Genomic DNA, 17,081 nt, shown 5'->3' with positions numbered 1-17,081 from the left:
TGCTATTGCAATTTGTAATCTTTCCAAAAAATAAGTATTTCCTTCATTTTACACCAAAAATTAGACCCCTCTAGTGTGCTGCCTAATGTTAGATATATACTATAAAGCTTTGGGAAAAATGATACATGCACACCCTGAATGCTGTTATCAAGAATAAACTATGAACAAGGATTTTTGCTTGAGAATTACTGTAATGTGTCATCCTCGAGCAAGGGGTCTCTGGTTAAGTACTGTGATTGGTATGTGTGTATGTGATTGTGTATGTCTGTGTGTGTGTGTATGTATGTGATTTGTATCGACTGAGGACGACAACATGACTGGAAGATAGGCAAATAAGCCAATTTGAAAAAAAGAGGTCAAGTAGTCGACTTGACCTGGATATGGACCACTAACATGAGGAATCCAGGTCCTGAGCTTTTCCGGTCAGTAAACGAAAAAAAGAGTTAAAAGGATGGACTTGGTGTGAAAACTGTTCCTTTGCCCGTAGAGAGAATTATAAAGTCTCTTCAGTGCTCTGCTGTATAGTTTTCAATACTTTCTTCCATTTCAACCTTATTTTAATATTTCATTTGGTACATTCATTATGTTCACCTAAATCTCTCAATGCGAATAATCGGCAAACCACACCGAATTTTTAAGGTTTTTCCGATAAATTTGGGCAGTTTATTTCGTTTATTGTAAACATCCGAGACAGCTTCGTCCTTTGCAGGGGGAAAAGATTTAACGATGTTTTGACTATAGACCGAGTTGTGTTGAGGCTATAGGATTGTTCCGCAGTGATTGGGGCTGAAAGATTATCTGCGTAGTTAATATTTATGCCAGCTCTTATTCCATCAAATGCAATGTTACCCCGTCTCACTTGTTTTCAGGGGATTGCATTATTAGATTCTCAAATTTCACATGTGAACTCTTTTTCACTTATTATAACAATCCAAGACTCCTAATGTTTTCCTGATGTAGAGGAACTGCATGTGGATAGGAATCCTGTTTTTGTGATCGTAAACTTGTTCACCTTTTGAAGTATAATAATACAATCCAGCTCTAGTTTGGAGTGCCTTCGATGTAGGCTATAAAGTTACATTTAGTTTTTGCTGCAGCTGTTTGGTGGTACCTTACTCAACTGTTATGTGAAAGATAAGGAAACTGAAAACCATCTGGTTTTTTATCTCCCTCAGAATAGAGCTCTCTAGCCACGCCCAAACCTAGAAGAAAGGCACTGAGTAATATCAGTCCTATCTAGTTCTGTGAAACTTAACAACCTGCAGCCTATGACTGTAGCTCGTTACAGTACCATGAGTTGATCACTGGTGGCTTTATTCAACTTTGTTCATAATTGTTACAAAGTTACAAGCCAAACTAACTAAACAAACTAAGCATGTTAACTTTTGGTAAAGTGATTTGTAAAGTATGTTCTTTCCGTTCAGCGAAACAGCACAAGTTTGAACCTTGAAAAAGCTGCGATCACCCTTGACGCCATTATGCAAGATCATCAGGCGTGTATCCCGGTACTTTAATGCTTCAATTAATACTTTATGTTCATACTGTAATTCATTCAACCGGACATATCACACAGTTGAGTACCAACATTGACAGCTCCAACTCTGTTGAAACCCTGGAGAACCCCCATTGTACTGCATGTGATGAAATTAGGTGTAAGCCTCGCAAGCTATATATCCTTCTAGTTTGTTGTTTTAATGTCATAATATAAATTCAATACCTTGAAAGCCTGTTACAGTGTATACTAACACCATTGTCAGCAATCCAGGCAGTCTAGCTAGACTCATGAAGTTATATACCCACATCTTGTGCGCTTGCCACCACAAGATTTGAGCATGGAACATTGCACAAACTACTGAAGTAAATCCAATTGCACAAACTACTGAAGTAAATCCAATAGGAAAACTTGTGAAATACGAGTGACTGCTAATTACTTGAAAAACTAACTGCTATCGTCAAATTGAATATATTGAAATTTTGTTTTTGGCATTGTTGTTTCACTTTGAAGTTAGCTAGTTTACATGTTCCATATCATAAAACAAAGGGACTTGATGATAAATGTTAGTGGGGATGTTTACTCTGAATTTAATCAACTGAATAAATATACACAATTGATAACAAAATCAGTTTGTACACTAGTCTATGGTGATAAGCAGTTGGATTGCCTTTATGTCAATAATGTCGACAGTTGCACTCTGTGTCTAAACAACTACTGCAAGAAAAATGAACGTTTTTGCCTCAGGTATCATATAGTTTGTGTTTGGTTTATTTCATAGGCGAGAATTAGCCCAGATATAGATAGAGAAGTGTTAGCCACCGGTCAGACTCATTTCACAGTTTGTGTCTAAATGCTAAAAACTGTGGAGTGCTAGCTCAGTAGTTAATGCCGGTGCCTTCCAATCATAAGGTGCCCGGTTTGAGTCACTCCAAAATTAATGTATGTCGTCCAGTTACAGAGTTGTTGACAATTGACAATTCATAATCATGAATGTTAAATATGAATGTGAGAGACTGACTTCGGTCAGCGTGCGGCTTTGATAAGCCAATGAGGCTTCTTCACGAGTTCCTGCTTCCAGGAGGATCTAAAATACATACAAATACATACTAAAGCAAAGTATAAATTGTCCTTACTGCCAAGTAGTCTTTAAGTAATCCAAGACTACTTGCACCGTGATACCTAGTTGTAAGGCACACATTGATCTCAATGAACCTTGTGACGTTTAAACAATTACAAAGAAAACACTATCCATTGATCCCCATTTACACAACAACTGCAACAAACAATAGACTTAAACACTTAAAAGCGTAATTAGGGTATGCAATTAGTGTATTTGTAATTTAAAAGCATAATATGAAAAGGAAAAGGTAAGGGAAAAAAACATGATACATATTAAAGTATTCATAACAAGGACACCCAACTATATCAAAGTTTTGTCCCAATCCATGTTCGGACAAGTATTACGGAGAGGGGGGCTCACTCCTTTATCTTGACCGCTCGATCGTTCGGTACGGGACACATCATGGTAGGGAGGGGGCATCTATAACCAGGGCATTTTTCATTCCCACCCAAACCCAAACAAACCCGTATAGAAATTATTAGATAATTTCTAAAGATGATGTCTCCGACATCCTAGATGGCCGAAGGCTGTCAAGTGAGTGTCACAGATCACGGGTAAATTGGACTTCTTCTAGAACCAGGGGAAAGTACCCTAAGATAATGCAACTCATTTGAAAATGCACCCTTTCATACCACTGCCATTACAGTTTACCTGCCTTTTAATAGGCTCTCGCGGGAGATTGCAGGTAATTTGAGCTGTGCAAGTGACTTTTCCACCCTCATTTCCTTTGCTAGGCTTGGCAAATTGATTATGTAACCACAGGCTAACTTTCCAGACTAATAACCTTGAAAGGTGAAGAAGGGGGCAGTGGCGAAAAATGAACGGCAGTCTTACTAAAGGGCGGATTTTCAAACATCCCTGCCCAGCCCAAGGAGATAAATGAAGCAACTGATTAGCTTACTTATTATCAGAAAACATCGATATCACTCAACAACCACTAAGGTACCATGTGGAAACAACTTAGGGAGGTAGTCCCAGAGAATTAACTCGTACACAAAGAGGTGAACATGAGGGTCACCTGTTTATGGAAGATCTCAAATCTCTCGGGGCAGCTTATGAGGTAAAACGTGGTTTACTCTTCTTGGCACACATGGTGTACAAAGCCACGTTATTTCTGGAATAAACATAGTCATGCATAGCTTCCTTCAAGGAAGTAACATGCCATTGACTTCCCTGAGCACCAAGCATTTGTAGGGGCAAACCTATCACAGGGGAGGGGTGCTTACAAGGGGTGCTACAATTGACAACTGATTGATCTTATATATGCTGGTATATTAATAAAGCTGATTATACAGACACAGAAGTACAGACAGGTCACACAAAGGTGACAGTTGATTGTGCTCGTTGCCAGTAGTACAACAGGTTTGCTATGTCTAGTTCAAGAGTGAGCTCTTGCTGATGTTTATAACCTTATATGTAGGGCAGTTTAAACATTTGAAGGTTAAAGTTTCTGTCTAAATGCTATAAGCAAGTGATTCTGATTGTTGCCAGGAGTGTGGAATCTGTATTTTACATGAACTATAGTATCAGTAAAAATGTTAAGCCATTTTATAGATATGTATATATGTACTACATATGTGCTATATGTACTATATATATACTATACATATATGTACTATGTATGTTTGTTCTATATATATATATATATATATATATATAGAGTAGGTTGGCGTCTATCTTGGCGCAGAGTGCTCTATGTCCATTGGACAGAGCGGAATATATGTTGATACTAGATGAGACTAGTGGAACACTAGTAGTTGTAACTCGGAGTTTCACGCGTTATAGCGATCTTCAGACAAGTTGTCGGAGTTTCACGCGTTATAGCGATCTTCAGACAAGTTGTCTGAAGATCGCTATAACGCGTGAAACTCCGAGTTACAACTACTAGTGTTCCACTAGTCTCATCTAATATCAACATATATATATATATATATATATATATTTACTATAGGTATATATACACATGGGTTGTCACCCACATGTTACAGCTGTTGTCTTGATTCTACAGCTTGGTGCTGTGAATATGTTTTCCAGGTATATATAATATAGTAAGATCTGCTGATATTTCAAGGCCTGTTAGACAGATGCAGGTCATATTCAGTTCACAGTCTTCATGGTACAGGAAACTGAATGTGCTCTTTGCAAGTAGTATAGAATTTGGATTGTCTTCCGGGAATGAACTAATTACCAAGCATTTGGTATTTATAGTCATGTCACAGACACAGGTGATGCACAGTTCAAACTTTAATGTCTCTGCTATAACCGGTGATTGCAATCAAATGAAAGAGGCTAGTATGACCCGATGCCACTCTTTATAGATATATGAAAGTGCAGACGTAGGTCATGGTTAGTTCACAGTGGCAGGTTTATGTGTAGAGTAAGTACTAAAAGAGAGTGGGTAAACTCCTGCTGTAAGTGATGTAGATTTGTGGCTTCTCCAATTGATAAGCAAAGACCAGCCTGGTTTTGGGGGGGGGGGGAGTTGTGTGTATAGACACAGAACCCTGAGAATTACAGAGACAGGGTCAAAAGTACAACTGATAGGAAGGTATGAAACTAAAAATCAGGACATTTGTTTGAGCCTCACAGACAGGACCCAGTTTCTACAGAATAGTGTAATAATTGTTTTTGCAAAGAGAAAGATGAACATTTACAAATCTCTAACCAGAACGACTACTTAAAACTGATTTGAATTCAAATATAAGTAAAAAATTTGAAAACTTAAAAGGATGCATTCTAAATTGGCTTCATCGCATGATATTGTTATGAACAATAGAACATGGCGGTATTTGTGGTAATTTAAAAGTTTAATTTGATGTAGACAGGGAACAAAAATGCATATTTACTTCTCAGGGAGGGAGTTGGGGAGGGGGGGGGGAGGGGAGGGAGATGGCATTGAGATTGACATGGCATTGAGTCAGCATACCCGTACAGGATTGAGATGAAGTATTGATCACATCTCGATCTTAATAAAGGCTTATTTGTCTCTTGAACTAAATACACTTACATGGTTCTTCTACATATTGTTTGTTTTATTTATCTTTGTGTTACATCTAGGTTTACCCTCTCCCCTCATCTATCTTTCCTTTCCAGCTATTTATCACAACCATGTGCTTACAAACATAGAAGCTATTTATAGTACGATTTGTTTTTACTTTAGATCTACAGGTGATAGGTAAAGTGATAGAGATAAAGCACAGACATTGAACATATTCAAGAGAAAGTTAAAAAAACTCTATTTTTTCCGGTCGGCTTTCGACTTTTCGTAAAGCGCATAGAGATGCATTTGCATATTGTTGCGTTCTATAAATGAATATATTATCATTATTATTAGAAAGTCCTGCCGTGTTTGTGAATCTTCTTTCAGGCACCAATGAGTGTTGCCTCTATTCCTCCATTCAACTCCCAAGTAACTGCGTCAATGAGGTGGTGTCATGTGATCAATAGATATTGTAATAGAAACTGGAGAGATGGACTAGTCAGAAACTGATCCGTCTGCTCAGTAGCAACAATTGTCAAAACCTTGTCAACATGTACACCCTCACTATACATTATGTCAGATTCATGAAGAAAACTGCTCATGTTACATCATCGAAACCACAATGCATTTTTGCATTCTGGTTAGTTTTACCCTTGTATTTTCTTTCCCCCGATGCTTTTATCTCTACAGGTGATTCTGGTCCTGGATACTGTGGAACCCCTGGATAGGATGCCAGACGACGGTCGGCACGCAGTGATCATTGAAGATGCAACATTCGCTTGGAGTAAAGTAGCCAGCAACACAGAGGAAGATAAAACTGCTGCGAAAGAGGCAGAAAGAGAAGTAGGAGAAGATGGCAAGATTGATGACAAGCCTGCTGGAACCAGTAAATATACATGAACTTAATAATAGTTATTTTTCCTGTCTTACCTGTCTGCTGAGGGGTTGGGTTGTTGCATTCTCACCTAAATATCTTGCCTAGAAATTTCTGAAAAGTCATCAGCTTATCGTTAAGCCCCGTCCTGAACGTTAAAGGGTCAAAAGGTTATCATGAATTTAACATGTTGGCAGCTTTAAGACATGAAAGACCCAGCATTTACAATTCACACATTGTGCAATAAACTTAAGAAGGGAAGTGAATACTAGGTAAGTGAAGTGCATACAGAAGGTAAGTGAATACTAGGTGAGTCATGTGAATAATAGGTAGGTGAATCCTAGGTAAGTAAAGTGAATACAGAAGATAAGTGAATACAATCATGACAATTACTTTTTGTAGAGAAAAAACATGTTTTTGATGGTAACAATCCCACAATTGTATGCTTGGAAACTCACTGCTAAACTTTTTGCAGAATACTGAAGTTTCTCAAAATACTCTAAGCAAACTGCAAAAGAGCGAAGATATTATTGGCTTAGAAATGGAATTTGAACCAGTGACTTCAGGGTTACCATTGTCCTCAGGGTTACAAGTCCAGAGGTCACTGTTTCAAATCACTGTTCTAAGCCAAAAATGTCTTTGCACGTGTCCATATGAAGATAACACTTTTTGCCACCATGAGCTAAATTCCAATTATTTTTCTTGTCATTAACCATTGTGCAACAGAAGACGGTGTTAAAGATGGTACAGAGAAAAGCCCAAGCACAGTATCGATCACACAGCTAGCCAGTCAAGGTAGCCAAATTGAACTCGACGAGATGGTCCCTGCTCTCTTTAACCTCAACTTCAAGTTATACAAGGTAAGTGTTAAACTACATTCCTACTAGTTCACAGGTGACTGGTGAACTCAATATTGTGTGTGTATGTGTCAATGTAGCCATACCATACTTGATGAGGTTGTCCCTCTTGCATACCATCAACTTCAAATAATTTAAACTCAGGTTACATCTGCATACCTAGTTCACAGGAGACGGATGAACTCAGTATAGTGTGTTTAGCATCAGATTATATTAACTTAGGTTACATCTACATACCTAGTTCACATGAGACTGATGAACTCAGTATTGTGTGTGTAACATCAGATTATATTAACTCAGGTTACATCTGCATACCTAGTTCATTAAATTAACTTCTAGTAGATTATATTAACTAACATGAGATTATATTTACTTAGGTTACATCTACATACCTAGTTCACAGGAGACTGATGAACTGAACTCAGTATTGTGTGTGTAACATCAGATTATATTAACTTAGGTTACATATGCATACCTAGTTCACAGGAAACTGATGAACTCAGTATTGTGTGTGTAACATGAGATTATATTAACTTAGGTTACATCTATTTACCTAGTGCAAAGCTCAGTATAGATGTGAGAGCTAAGTGGAAACCGCAGTGTTGTGACACTGCAACTTATAACCTGTACCGAGATCAAATCCCTTCTACCCAGTCCTTCACCCCCCCCCCTCCTCCCAATCAAAACAAAGAGAATGTTTTGCAATTGTTTCAGCTTAGCTCTTTAAGTTTTACAGAAAATCAACCCAGACATCTTGACAAATTTTAGGCTGTGAGCCTATGAATAAATTTTCATGTTTAGACAGACATTTTGCAACTGGCAAATATAAAGCAGGTTTTTGCATTTGGTCAACATTTCCATCAAACCTACGTGTGTTTATTCAAAATAGGAATGCAATTAATGAAACTCAGACATCTTCATAGGGTCTTGACCAATTTGAAGATTGATTAACAGGTTATTAAAGGAATTACAATGTTTCATCAGCCAAATACATTTACATATTAGTGTTAACTTGTATGGGAATAACAACACATGAAACTGAAATTGTTTACTTCGACCTCATAATTTTGAATTGAAACCAGACTAGTCTGCAAGATGTTTTCTATCATACTTGCCCAGCTTTTGCTTTTCAGGTTTCAGCTTGAATTACATACCTTCTGCTGGTTTTGATTCAATTAAATTAGTTTCTTATATCCTACTAATGAGTAATCTGTTGTATCAAATATGCAGCGAACTATTTGCAAAACTATTTTCTGTTAGACAAGTAAGATTTCCATCCATCCATCTTCAAAAACTGAGGAACAGCAATGTTGTCACCAATCTAACACTGTTGAAGCTGTAAGAATAAATGCTGCTGTTGTCATTACAATGTGTGTGATAGTCAAGTGTGGGTTTCTAGTTGTTACGAAAGAGTTGAAATCAGCTCTTGTTCTTTTCCCGTTTTCTTTTTTTGATGGTAGATCTTAAAACTAAAGTCATGCCAAACATAGATTTATATCTGATTTTGTCTATGATATTGTTTTCATCGATTGTAGTTTTCAAGACTCAATCACGAATAAACACACCATGCCAGAAAATGATGACATGAATTAAAGAAGTGAAAGTTATTGCAATTGTTCTTACAAACAAACAAAAATGTCCTGTAATTATCAAGGAAAAGCCTTTAGGTTTGCTCTCCATTTATGTAAGTAAGTACTTCTTAAAGATCTATTTTTGAATTGGAGGACTATGGAGTCATACACTTAAGGCTAAAATTAACTGTCAGTTGTTGACTTGTTCTTTCCCCTATGGTATTCTTCAAAATATCAACATGTTCAGAGCTATAAAGTTATGCAAGAATTCCCCCTTTCGTTTAATAGACATTGTAATGTATCAGCAGCATCTAGGGACTAGTGGAAATATCCATTAAATTAACTCCACAAACTGTTGTTGACCAAAAGTTGAAAAGAACATTTCTATTACAGTGAGCCTTCTCCCCAATGAGGTTACCATAACAACACACAATATAAACATGTTTGTTTTGGGGTTTTTGTTTTCGATTCTCTTCTACTTAACAAAGGTTAAAACTTCTATGTATATTTATGAGTTATCTCAAAAGTTAGTTGAACTTCTATGTTATATTTATGAGTTATCTCAAAAGTTTGTCTCTATTTTGTCGGTGGTGCCGTGTTGTAGAGAGTGTGTCTTTCCTTTCTCTTTCAGGGCCAACTGACAGGGGTCTGCGGCATGGTTGGGAGTGGTAAGAGTTCTTTGTTGTCAGCCATTCTCGGACAGATGCACAAGTTGAGAGGAGTCTGTAAGGTAAATGGCAACTTTGCGTATGCCTCACAAGAAGCTTGGATATTCAACGCCACCCTGAAAGACAACATCCTCTTTGGTAAAGACTTCGACGAGGAGAAATATACGTCGGTCATTGAGGCGTGTTGTCTCACACAAGATTTCGAAATACTGCCCTCCGGAGATAAAACGGAGGTATCTACTCGCTGATTTTTGTTTTAGGAACAGTGATCATTTCCATAGAAACTAGAATTTAGGTTAAAAAATGTCAGAGTTAAATGTTTCCTCTAACTGCTTCTTCTTTCCAATGATATTCTCCTCATGAACTCGACCACAAAGATTTCAATTATAATGGTAGAAAACTTGACCTGTTTCTCACTTTCTTATCCAGCATTTGTAGCTTCAAAGGTATGTAATAATGTTGCTGATATTTAACTGGCCGTATATTCTTTGAAATCGATCATGATTGGTCCGTTGGTTGATTGTTATGAATATTCAAAGGATACAAGCACCTGGAGTTATTAAATCAATTAACAATAGTTTTCACAAATGCATGATTCCAACTGAACTAGTAAACCCAACACAAAGTTGACCTATTATTGCCAAGTGTCACAGATTTGACACATACTTTCATAATGTACTTTCATAATTCTACTTAATATGTCTCTGACATTTCAAAGTGAAACAAAAACAAAGAATAGTTGAACAAAATCCTTTCCTTATTTATTTAAGTAGGTGTTTGGAGGTGTTATTTGCAAATTTATTATGATATTGTGTTTTAGTATAATTTATACTTGTTATGACATAGAATTTACGATAATTCTCACGCACAGTAGAAATTATGAAATCACTTTTTGTCCACAAAATGGTTAAATTCCTGAGTTTTACTGTATTTGCACTATTAACTAATTGTGCTTCCATTTCACTTTGTCCTTTTTTTTGTGGAGTGGGGGGGGGGGGTTAGAACAATGCAGTTGGTGGAAGTTAAGTTCAGTTATGAATAAAAAGCAATTTGCTTAATACGAGCAAACATTTACAATACATAGCTTGACCTGAGAGGAGGTCAAGGAAAGAAAATCTCTTTTGTATTTCTAATTAAGCAAAACAAAACAGTTTGATATTGATAGAGTAAGCAGGTCACAAAAATGTAAAGATTTTAGGGTGCAACAGAAATTAGAACAAGTTAGATAGAAATTAACAAATTGTCACTAATTAAGTTTTATTTCAAGGTACCTTATCATTATTTCATAACCTTTTAGATTTTTTTTTTTATATATCAAACAGTCGGCAACAATTTTTGGATATTTTTATTTTGATATTTCCTATTTTTTGAACAGATTGGTGAAAGAGGTATCAATCTTAGCGGTGGCCAGAAGCAAAGGGTCAGTTTGGCTCGAGCTCTGTATGCTGACCATGATATTTACCTGTTGGATGACCCACTGAGTGCTGTGGACGCCCATGTCGGCCAACATATCTTTGAACAATGTTTGAAAACTGCACTAAAAGATAAAACAGTGCTGTTTGTTACCCATCAACTTCAGGTGAGAAAGGGAGAAAAAAAATTGGAAAATTGTGAGATAAGTATCAAACTGAAAAGAAAGATAAAACAAAAAATGTATGAATCTTCTGAATTCTTTACCCTACTGTTAAAGTGTTGAAATGGAAGGAATAATTTCACTATCTTTCTCATTGTTTAGATTCTATTACAAAAGTTTAGGTTTAGGTATTGACTAGTCCCGATCACAGTGCAATGTGTAAATACTACCGGTAGTGGGAAGACAACCGGTTATTACATTCGTTTCGGTATCATTCCCAGGAATCCCGGACATAATAAAAATATCTACGTGTTACTATTAGAAATAAAGAAAAGGAAACACGGTTATTTCTGGTTTCTGTGTTCTTAGTTTGAATAATGTCTGATCAATGTAAGTACTGGCCTAGACCTTTATATTAACGAATCAACTTTTCACGTAGTAATTTGGACCTAGGCTACACCAAATATCTAGCGTTACTTGGGCTCAGCATGTTGCAGGACCTCAAACTTATTCTAAATTTTCGTTATTTATTCTTCCTTCAAACGATGATTGTGAAGGCTCCCATGTACAAAATCTTACCCTTATGTATTTCACCTCATTTTGATATAATAATTATAACAATTTCATAAATTTTGAGCCAAAACCGCAGGGAGTATATCCAGTTTAAATCCATCTTCGCCTGGAACTGTATATTATTATAGCCTAGGGTGAACTTGAAGGGTTGCCCTATTCCAATATCATGGAATAGTGGGGAACCCCAATTTCTGTTTGTGTACGGATTACAAGTTTAATACGTGTTAATCTAATATCGTACGTCGAGTATGAATGAAGGATGGTGTGTGTTGCTTTTCTTTTTGAAAGTGTAATATAGCGTGTTATTTTTTTATAACCGTGCGTGTAAGAGTATGTACATAGCCTAGGCTATGCATATTGAATGTATGACATTGACAGTCTCGTAACTAATAATAATTTCAGTTCTTATATAGCGCAACTTTCAATAAAGTCTCGCCGCGCTGACAACTTAGCATTGGTAACTTGTCACAACTTGTGTTATACTCCAGACTAAGAACACAGTGTATCCATAGTTGATGCCAAAGCTTCAGAAAAGATATATAAAACCTAAAGCTTGTTTGCATTCAGAGCCATAAAAACTTAGCGAGTGTCTTTGACCGAGCTGTGTAGATTGCTTTCGACATGTCCTAACTGTGAATTAAGATCTCGTGTTCATTCCTTTTGATACTCCTCAGTATTTAAAAGATTGTGATTCCATCATTGTGATTACCAAGGGTAAGATCTCTGAGGAAGGCTGCCACGAAGAGCTGATGAAGGCCAATGGCGTGTACACGAAGCTGATACAGACACACCACAGCAAACCAGACGTACAGAGAGATGAAGAAGAGACGGGAGAAGATATAGAGGGGGGAGGAGGAATGTCCCCTCAGAGGTAACATGTCCAATCTGCAAGTGGTTTTTTTTTTTTTTTTTTGATTTGAGGCTATATTGAAGTAATACTTAAGTGGTTTGTAGGCTGAAACACAAAGAAGGTATAATTAATGTAAAATTCAACTAGTACACTAGTCCAGCTAAAAAAAACAAATGGGATTTTGTTGTCAGAGAGCAATACACAAATTATCAAATCAATTTAAGAAAGCTGCTCCAATTATGTCAGGGAAGTTTATTGCTTTCTCAGCTTTTTGCATCTTAGTAGTTTCACGTAGCTGTTAGATAATGGTTTAGTTTTGGCAAAGATTCTGGTCATTCGAGAATTGTGACAGACCCCAACTGCCATCTAAGCAATTGTTGATTGTCAATCACCAGAAATGTTTTTGTAATATTTCCTAAAACATATTTTTCATCTCAAGATAGAAAGACCATGCTTACTAGGTACTTACAACACACATTTACATAGAATATGAGATAATATAGGGATTGGAAAATATATAATGTAACGAAAGACTCAATACATTTCTGTATTGCACTTGTTAACTTGTGTTCTAGAACTGAATTTGATGTAAATTAATGACAATATTTTATATGTGTTTTTGGTTAGGTCCCTCTCTAGGGGTATGAGTACCAGGAGCACTGCCTCAGTCTCCACAGTCGCATCCATTCATTCAGAAAAAGAAGAAGACAGAAACTTAAATGGTTTGTACTTTCAATCTATTTGAATGGTTTGTACTTTCAATCTGTTGAGCAGTTTTTACTTTCATTCTATTGAGTTGTTTGTACTTTCAATCTATTTGAGTGGTTTTTACTTCAATCTGTTTGAGTTGTTTGTACTTTCAATCTGTTTGAGTGGTTTGTACTTGCAATCTGTTTGAGTGGTTTGTTCTGTTTGAGTGGTTTGTGCTTGCAATCTAATTGAGTGGTTTGTACTTTAAATCTGTTTGAGTGGTTCGTACTTTCAATCTGTTTGAGTGGTTTGTACTTTCAATCCATTTGAGTGGTTTTTACTTTCAATCCGTTTGAGTGGTTTGTACTTTCAATCCGTTTAAGTGGCTTGTACTTTTAATCTGTTTGAGTGGTTTGTACTTTTAATCTGTTTGAGTGGTTTGTACTTTCAATCTGTTTGAGTGGTTTGTACTTTCAAATCTGTATGAGTGGTTTGTACTTTCAATCTGTTTGAATGGTTTTTACTTTCATTCTATTGAGTTGTTTGTACTTGCAATCTATTTGAGTGGTTTGTACTTCAATCTGTTTGAGTTGTTTGTACTTTCAATCTGTTGGAGTGGTTTGTACTTCAATCTATTTGAGCGGTTCGTACTTTTAATCTGTTTGAGTGGTTTGTACTTTCAATCTATTTGAGCGTTTTGTACTTTCAATCTATTTGAGTGGTTTGTACTTTCAATCTGTTTGAGTGGTTTGTACTTGCAATCTAGTTGAGTGGTTTGTACTTTCAATCTGTTTGAGTGGTTCGTACTTTCAATCAGTTTGAGTGGTTTGTACTTTCAATCCATTTGAGTGGTTTTTACTTTCAATCCGTTTGAGTGGTTTGTACTTTCAATCCGTTTAAGTGGCTTGTACTTTTAATCTGTTTGAGTGGTTTGTATTTTCAATCTGTTTGAGTGGTTTGTACGTTCAAATCTGTATGAGTGGTTTGTACTTTCAATCTGTTTGAATGGTTTGTACTTTCAATCTGTCTGAGTGGTTTGTACTTTCAATCTGTTTGAGTGGTTTGTACTTTCAATCTGTTTGAGTGGTTGTACTTTCAATCTGTTTGAGTGGTTTGTACTTTCAATCCATTTGAGTGGTTTTTACTTTCAATCCATTTGAGTTGTTTGTACTTTCAATCCGTTTAAGTGGCTTGTACTTTGAATCTGTTTGAGTGGTTTGTACTTTCAATCTGTTTGAGTGGTTTGTACGTTCAAATCTGTATGAGTGGTTTGTACTTTCAATCTGTTTGAGTGGTTTGTACTTTCAATCTGTTTGAGTGGTTTGTACTTTCAATTTGTTTGAGTGGTTTGTACTTTCAATCTGTTTGAGTGGTTGTACTTTCAATCTGTTTGAGTGGTTTGTACTTTCAATCTATTTGAGTGGTTTGTACTTTCAAATCTGTATGAGTGGTTTGTATTTTCAATCTATTTGAGTGGTTTGTACTTTCAATCTATAGGTAGTAAAATCTGATATTTTCAAAACCTTAAACAGGTTTCATACACTAATTGGGGGTTTATTTAACAAGGTGTTTTTATAATTCATTATTCCCTCTCCTCTCTTATCAGGAGGTCGTTTAACGGAGGAGGAAGGCAAAGAAGAGGGCGGTGTCTCCTGGAGGACCTACCATGGTTTCATCAAGGCCATGGGCGGTTATTTTATCGCTATTCCAGCCCTGCTTAGCTATGTACTCACCATGGCAATTGTCACCTTCAACAACTGGTGGCTCAGCTATTGGTTGAACCAGGGGAATGGCAATGTAAGTTTTAAGGGAGGCATATCACCTAGGAATCCAGTCAGTTACTCAAGTAATGTTGTTTAGAGGTGTTTTAGCTACATTTGAATAATTCTGTTTTAGATACCTGCAGATATTAATCTTTGGTCTGAGATGACTTAAGTTTGCTGAATGGTTTTATCATTGAATGCTAGACCTATTACACAACTCTCAATATGGGGTATTAGATTCAAATTATTGTGGTTAGTAGCAGTTTTATGTGCATTTTATTTATAGCTTTAGCTTATTTATGAACACTTGATGGCAGAAGCACTGTCAGCAATCAATCTCTATGTAGTAAATCAGTGTGCTGCTTCTTGGTATAATCAATCATATGTAGCTACTATTAGCATTAAAATTGGCTGTATTGGAATATGTTATATACATATACTGCATACATGCCATTGTCTTCTGCCTAATATGGTGTCATATGTACAAGATGTACTTACACATTTGTTACCACCGATTCACATGAATGCAAGGATAATACATGAATTGTATATTAGTGGGTGAGTATATAGCAGTTGCTTAGTCATAAATTAGGCCCAGGATGAGGACCATCATCATGTAGGAGATGTCACATTCCTTCACAATATTAGAAAACTTTTCTTAGTGGGATCGGGGGGGGGGGGGGAAGCACCCAGACACTCCAAGATTGGCACGTATCTCTGACATATGTTATGTCATAGCTTTATCCAATGATATATTTGCCTAATTTCTTTGACTTTGACAACAGCAAACCATAAACGAGTCCGGCAATCGGATTCCACAAGGCAGCATAGCGGATAATCCCGATTTAAGTTTCTACATGTTCATCTATGGAATATCCCTAGTGGTCATCATAATCTTCTCAGCATTCAAGAGTGTCATTTTCATGACGGTTAGTTGCCACATTCTTCTTTCTTTTGTCCTTCTAGGTCTGTTGTCTATTGTATGTATGTGTGTATGTATGTATGTGTGTATGTATGTATGTATTATAGATTTTCCAGAATAAGTATAGTATTGTTTGTATTGTTTTTCTCATATCTTACCTTTATAATATCTCTGAAACTGATCGTGAATGAATTTCGTTGACATCTCTTGCAGGCTTGTCTTGTTGTCTTTCTTGTTTGTTTGTTTACTTGCTTGCATTCGTTTTGTTTTCTTTGCCTGGAATTACAATCTAAAAGAGTGGCGCTGTCAGAACTGTTCTGCATAGCAAAACTGTGCTGGCAAATATAAATCACTGGGCTCCTCTGGAAAGCAGTGCTTCTGCACTGAGCAGGACTACCCTCATAAAAGATGACGATAATGAAAAAAAATTAAAAAACTGTTTATTAGATGATGCAGAGTAGATAAAATGCAAGCAGACTTATAAATTGTTGACAAACAGCAATAACTACTAGAAATGGATTAAAATTTGAACTTCTTGTTCAGAAAGCCTTGAAATTGCCAAAACATGAGCTATAAAATGTGTTGACAACTGGATATTTTCACATCTGGCTCTTTCGTCTAGTGGTCGTCTGATTGGGAGTGACCAGTGATTATTGTCTAGTAGGCATCAGTGAGGGGTATTGATGGTATCTACACTGTAGAAATGTCTCTGTGGAAGAAGGAATCCATTTCTCATTTGTTTTTGCATCTTTTATTCTTGTTGGTCTTTCTTCTTTTGTAAAATCAAATAATATAGAAACATCTGTTATGAAACTGCTGATCTAGCAATGCCAGGCCCAAGAATGAAAGTGAACTCTACCATACAATGATGACACACATTGGACCTTACAGACACAGACTGTATTTTGATTTCTGTATCTTCACAGGTTATGTTGAAAGCTTCCAGTAACCTGCACGACACCCTCCTGTATAAAATATTCCGCAGTCCTATGAGTTTCTTCGACAAGACACCGACAGGGAGGATCTTGAACAGATTCTCCAAAGATATGGACGAGTGTAAGTGTCATTATTTATCTGGGTTCGCACACCGGTAGATTTATGTGGCTGTGACACTTCCCACGAGACTCCCCGATTGTTCTCAAGCC

The 17,081-nt window shown here is 36.6% G+C and overlaps 1 protein-coding gene across 3 annotated transcripts in view; it reads left to right on the top strand.

Annotated features, from left to right (window-relative positions):
• LOC139974706 (ATP-binding cassette sub-family C member 5-like) overlaps positions 1-17,081 on the top strand; it is a 73,450-nt gene that overhangs the window by 44,055 nt on the left and 12,314 nt on the right. For all 3 annotated transcript variants that reach the window (XM_071982039.1, XM_071982040.1, XM_071982041.1), the window contains 9 exons: positions 6,286-6,481; positions 7,196-7,329; positions 9,529-9,798; positions 10,941-11,144; positions 12,386-12,582; positions 13,189-13,283; positions 14,858-15,048; positions 15,800-15,943; positions 16,863-16,992. In XM_071982039.1, the coding sequence (XP_071838140.1) occupies positions 6,286-6,481; positions 7,196-7,329; positions 9,529-9,798; positions 10,941-11,144; positions 12,386-12,582; positions 13,189-13,283; positions 14,858-15,048; positions 15,800-15,943; positions 16,863-16,992 (1,561 nt within the window). The remainder of the gene's footprint in view (positions 1-6,285; positions 6,482-7,195; positions 7,330-9,528; positions 9,799-10,940; positions 11,145-12,385; positions 12,583-13,188; positions 13,284-14,857; positions 15,049-15,799; positions 15,944-16,862; positions 16,993-17,081) is intronic.

The sequence above is a fragment of the Apostichopus japonicus genome, chromosome 10 (genome assembly GCF_037975245.1).
Source record: "Apostichopus japonicus isolate 1M-3 chromosome 10, ASM3797524v1, whole genome shotgun sequence".
Classification (NCBI taxonomy): domain Eukaryota; kingdom Metazoa; phylum Echinodermata; class Holothuroidea; order Aspidochirotida; family Stichopodidae; genus Apostichopus; species Apostichopus japonicus.
The sequence above is the reverse complement of the archived record's forward strand: the minus strand, read 5'-3'. Positions and strand labels throughout refer to the sequence as shown.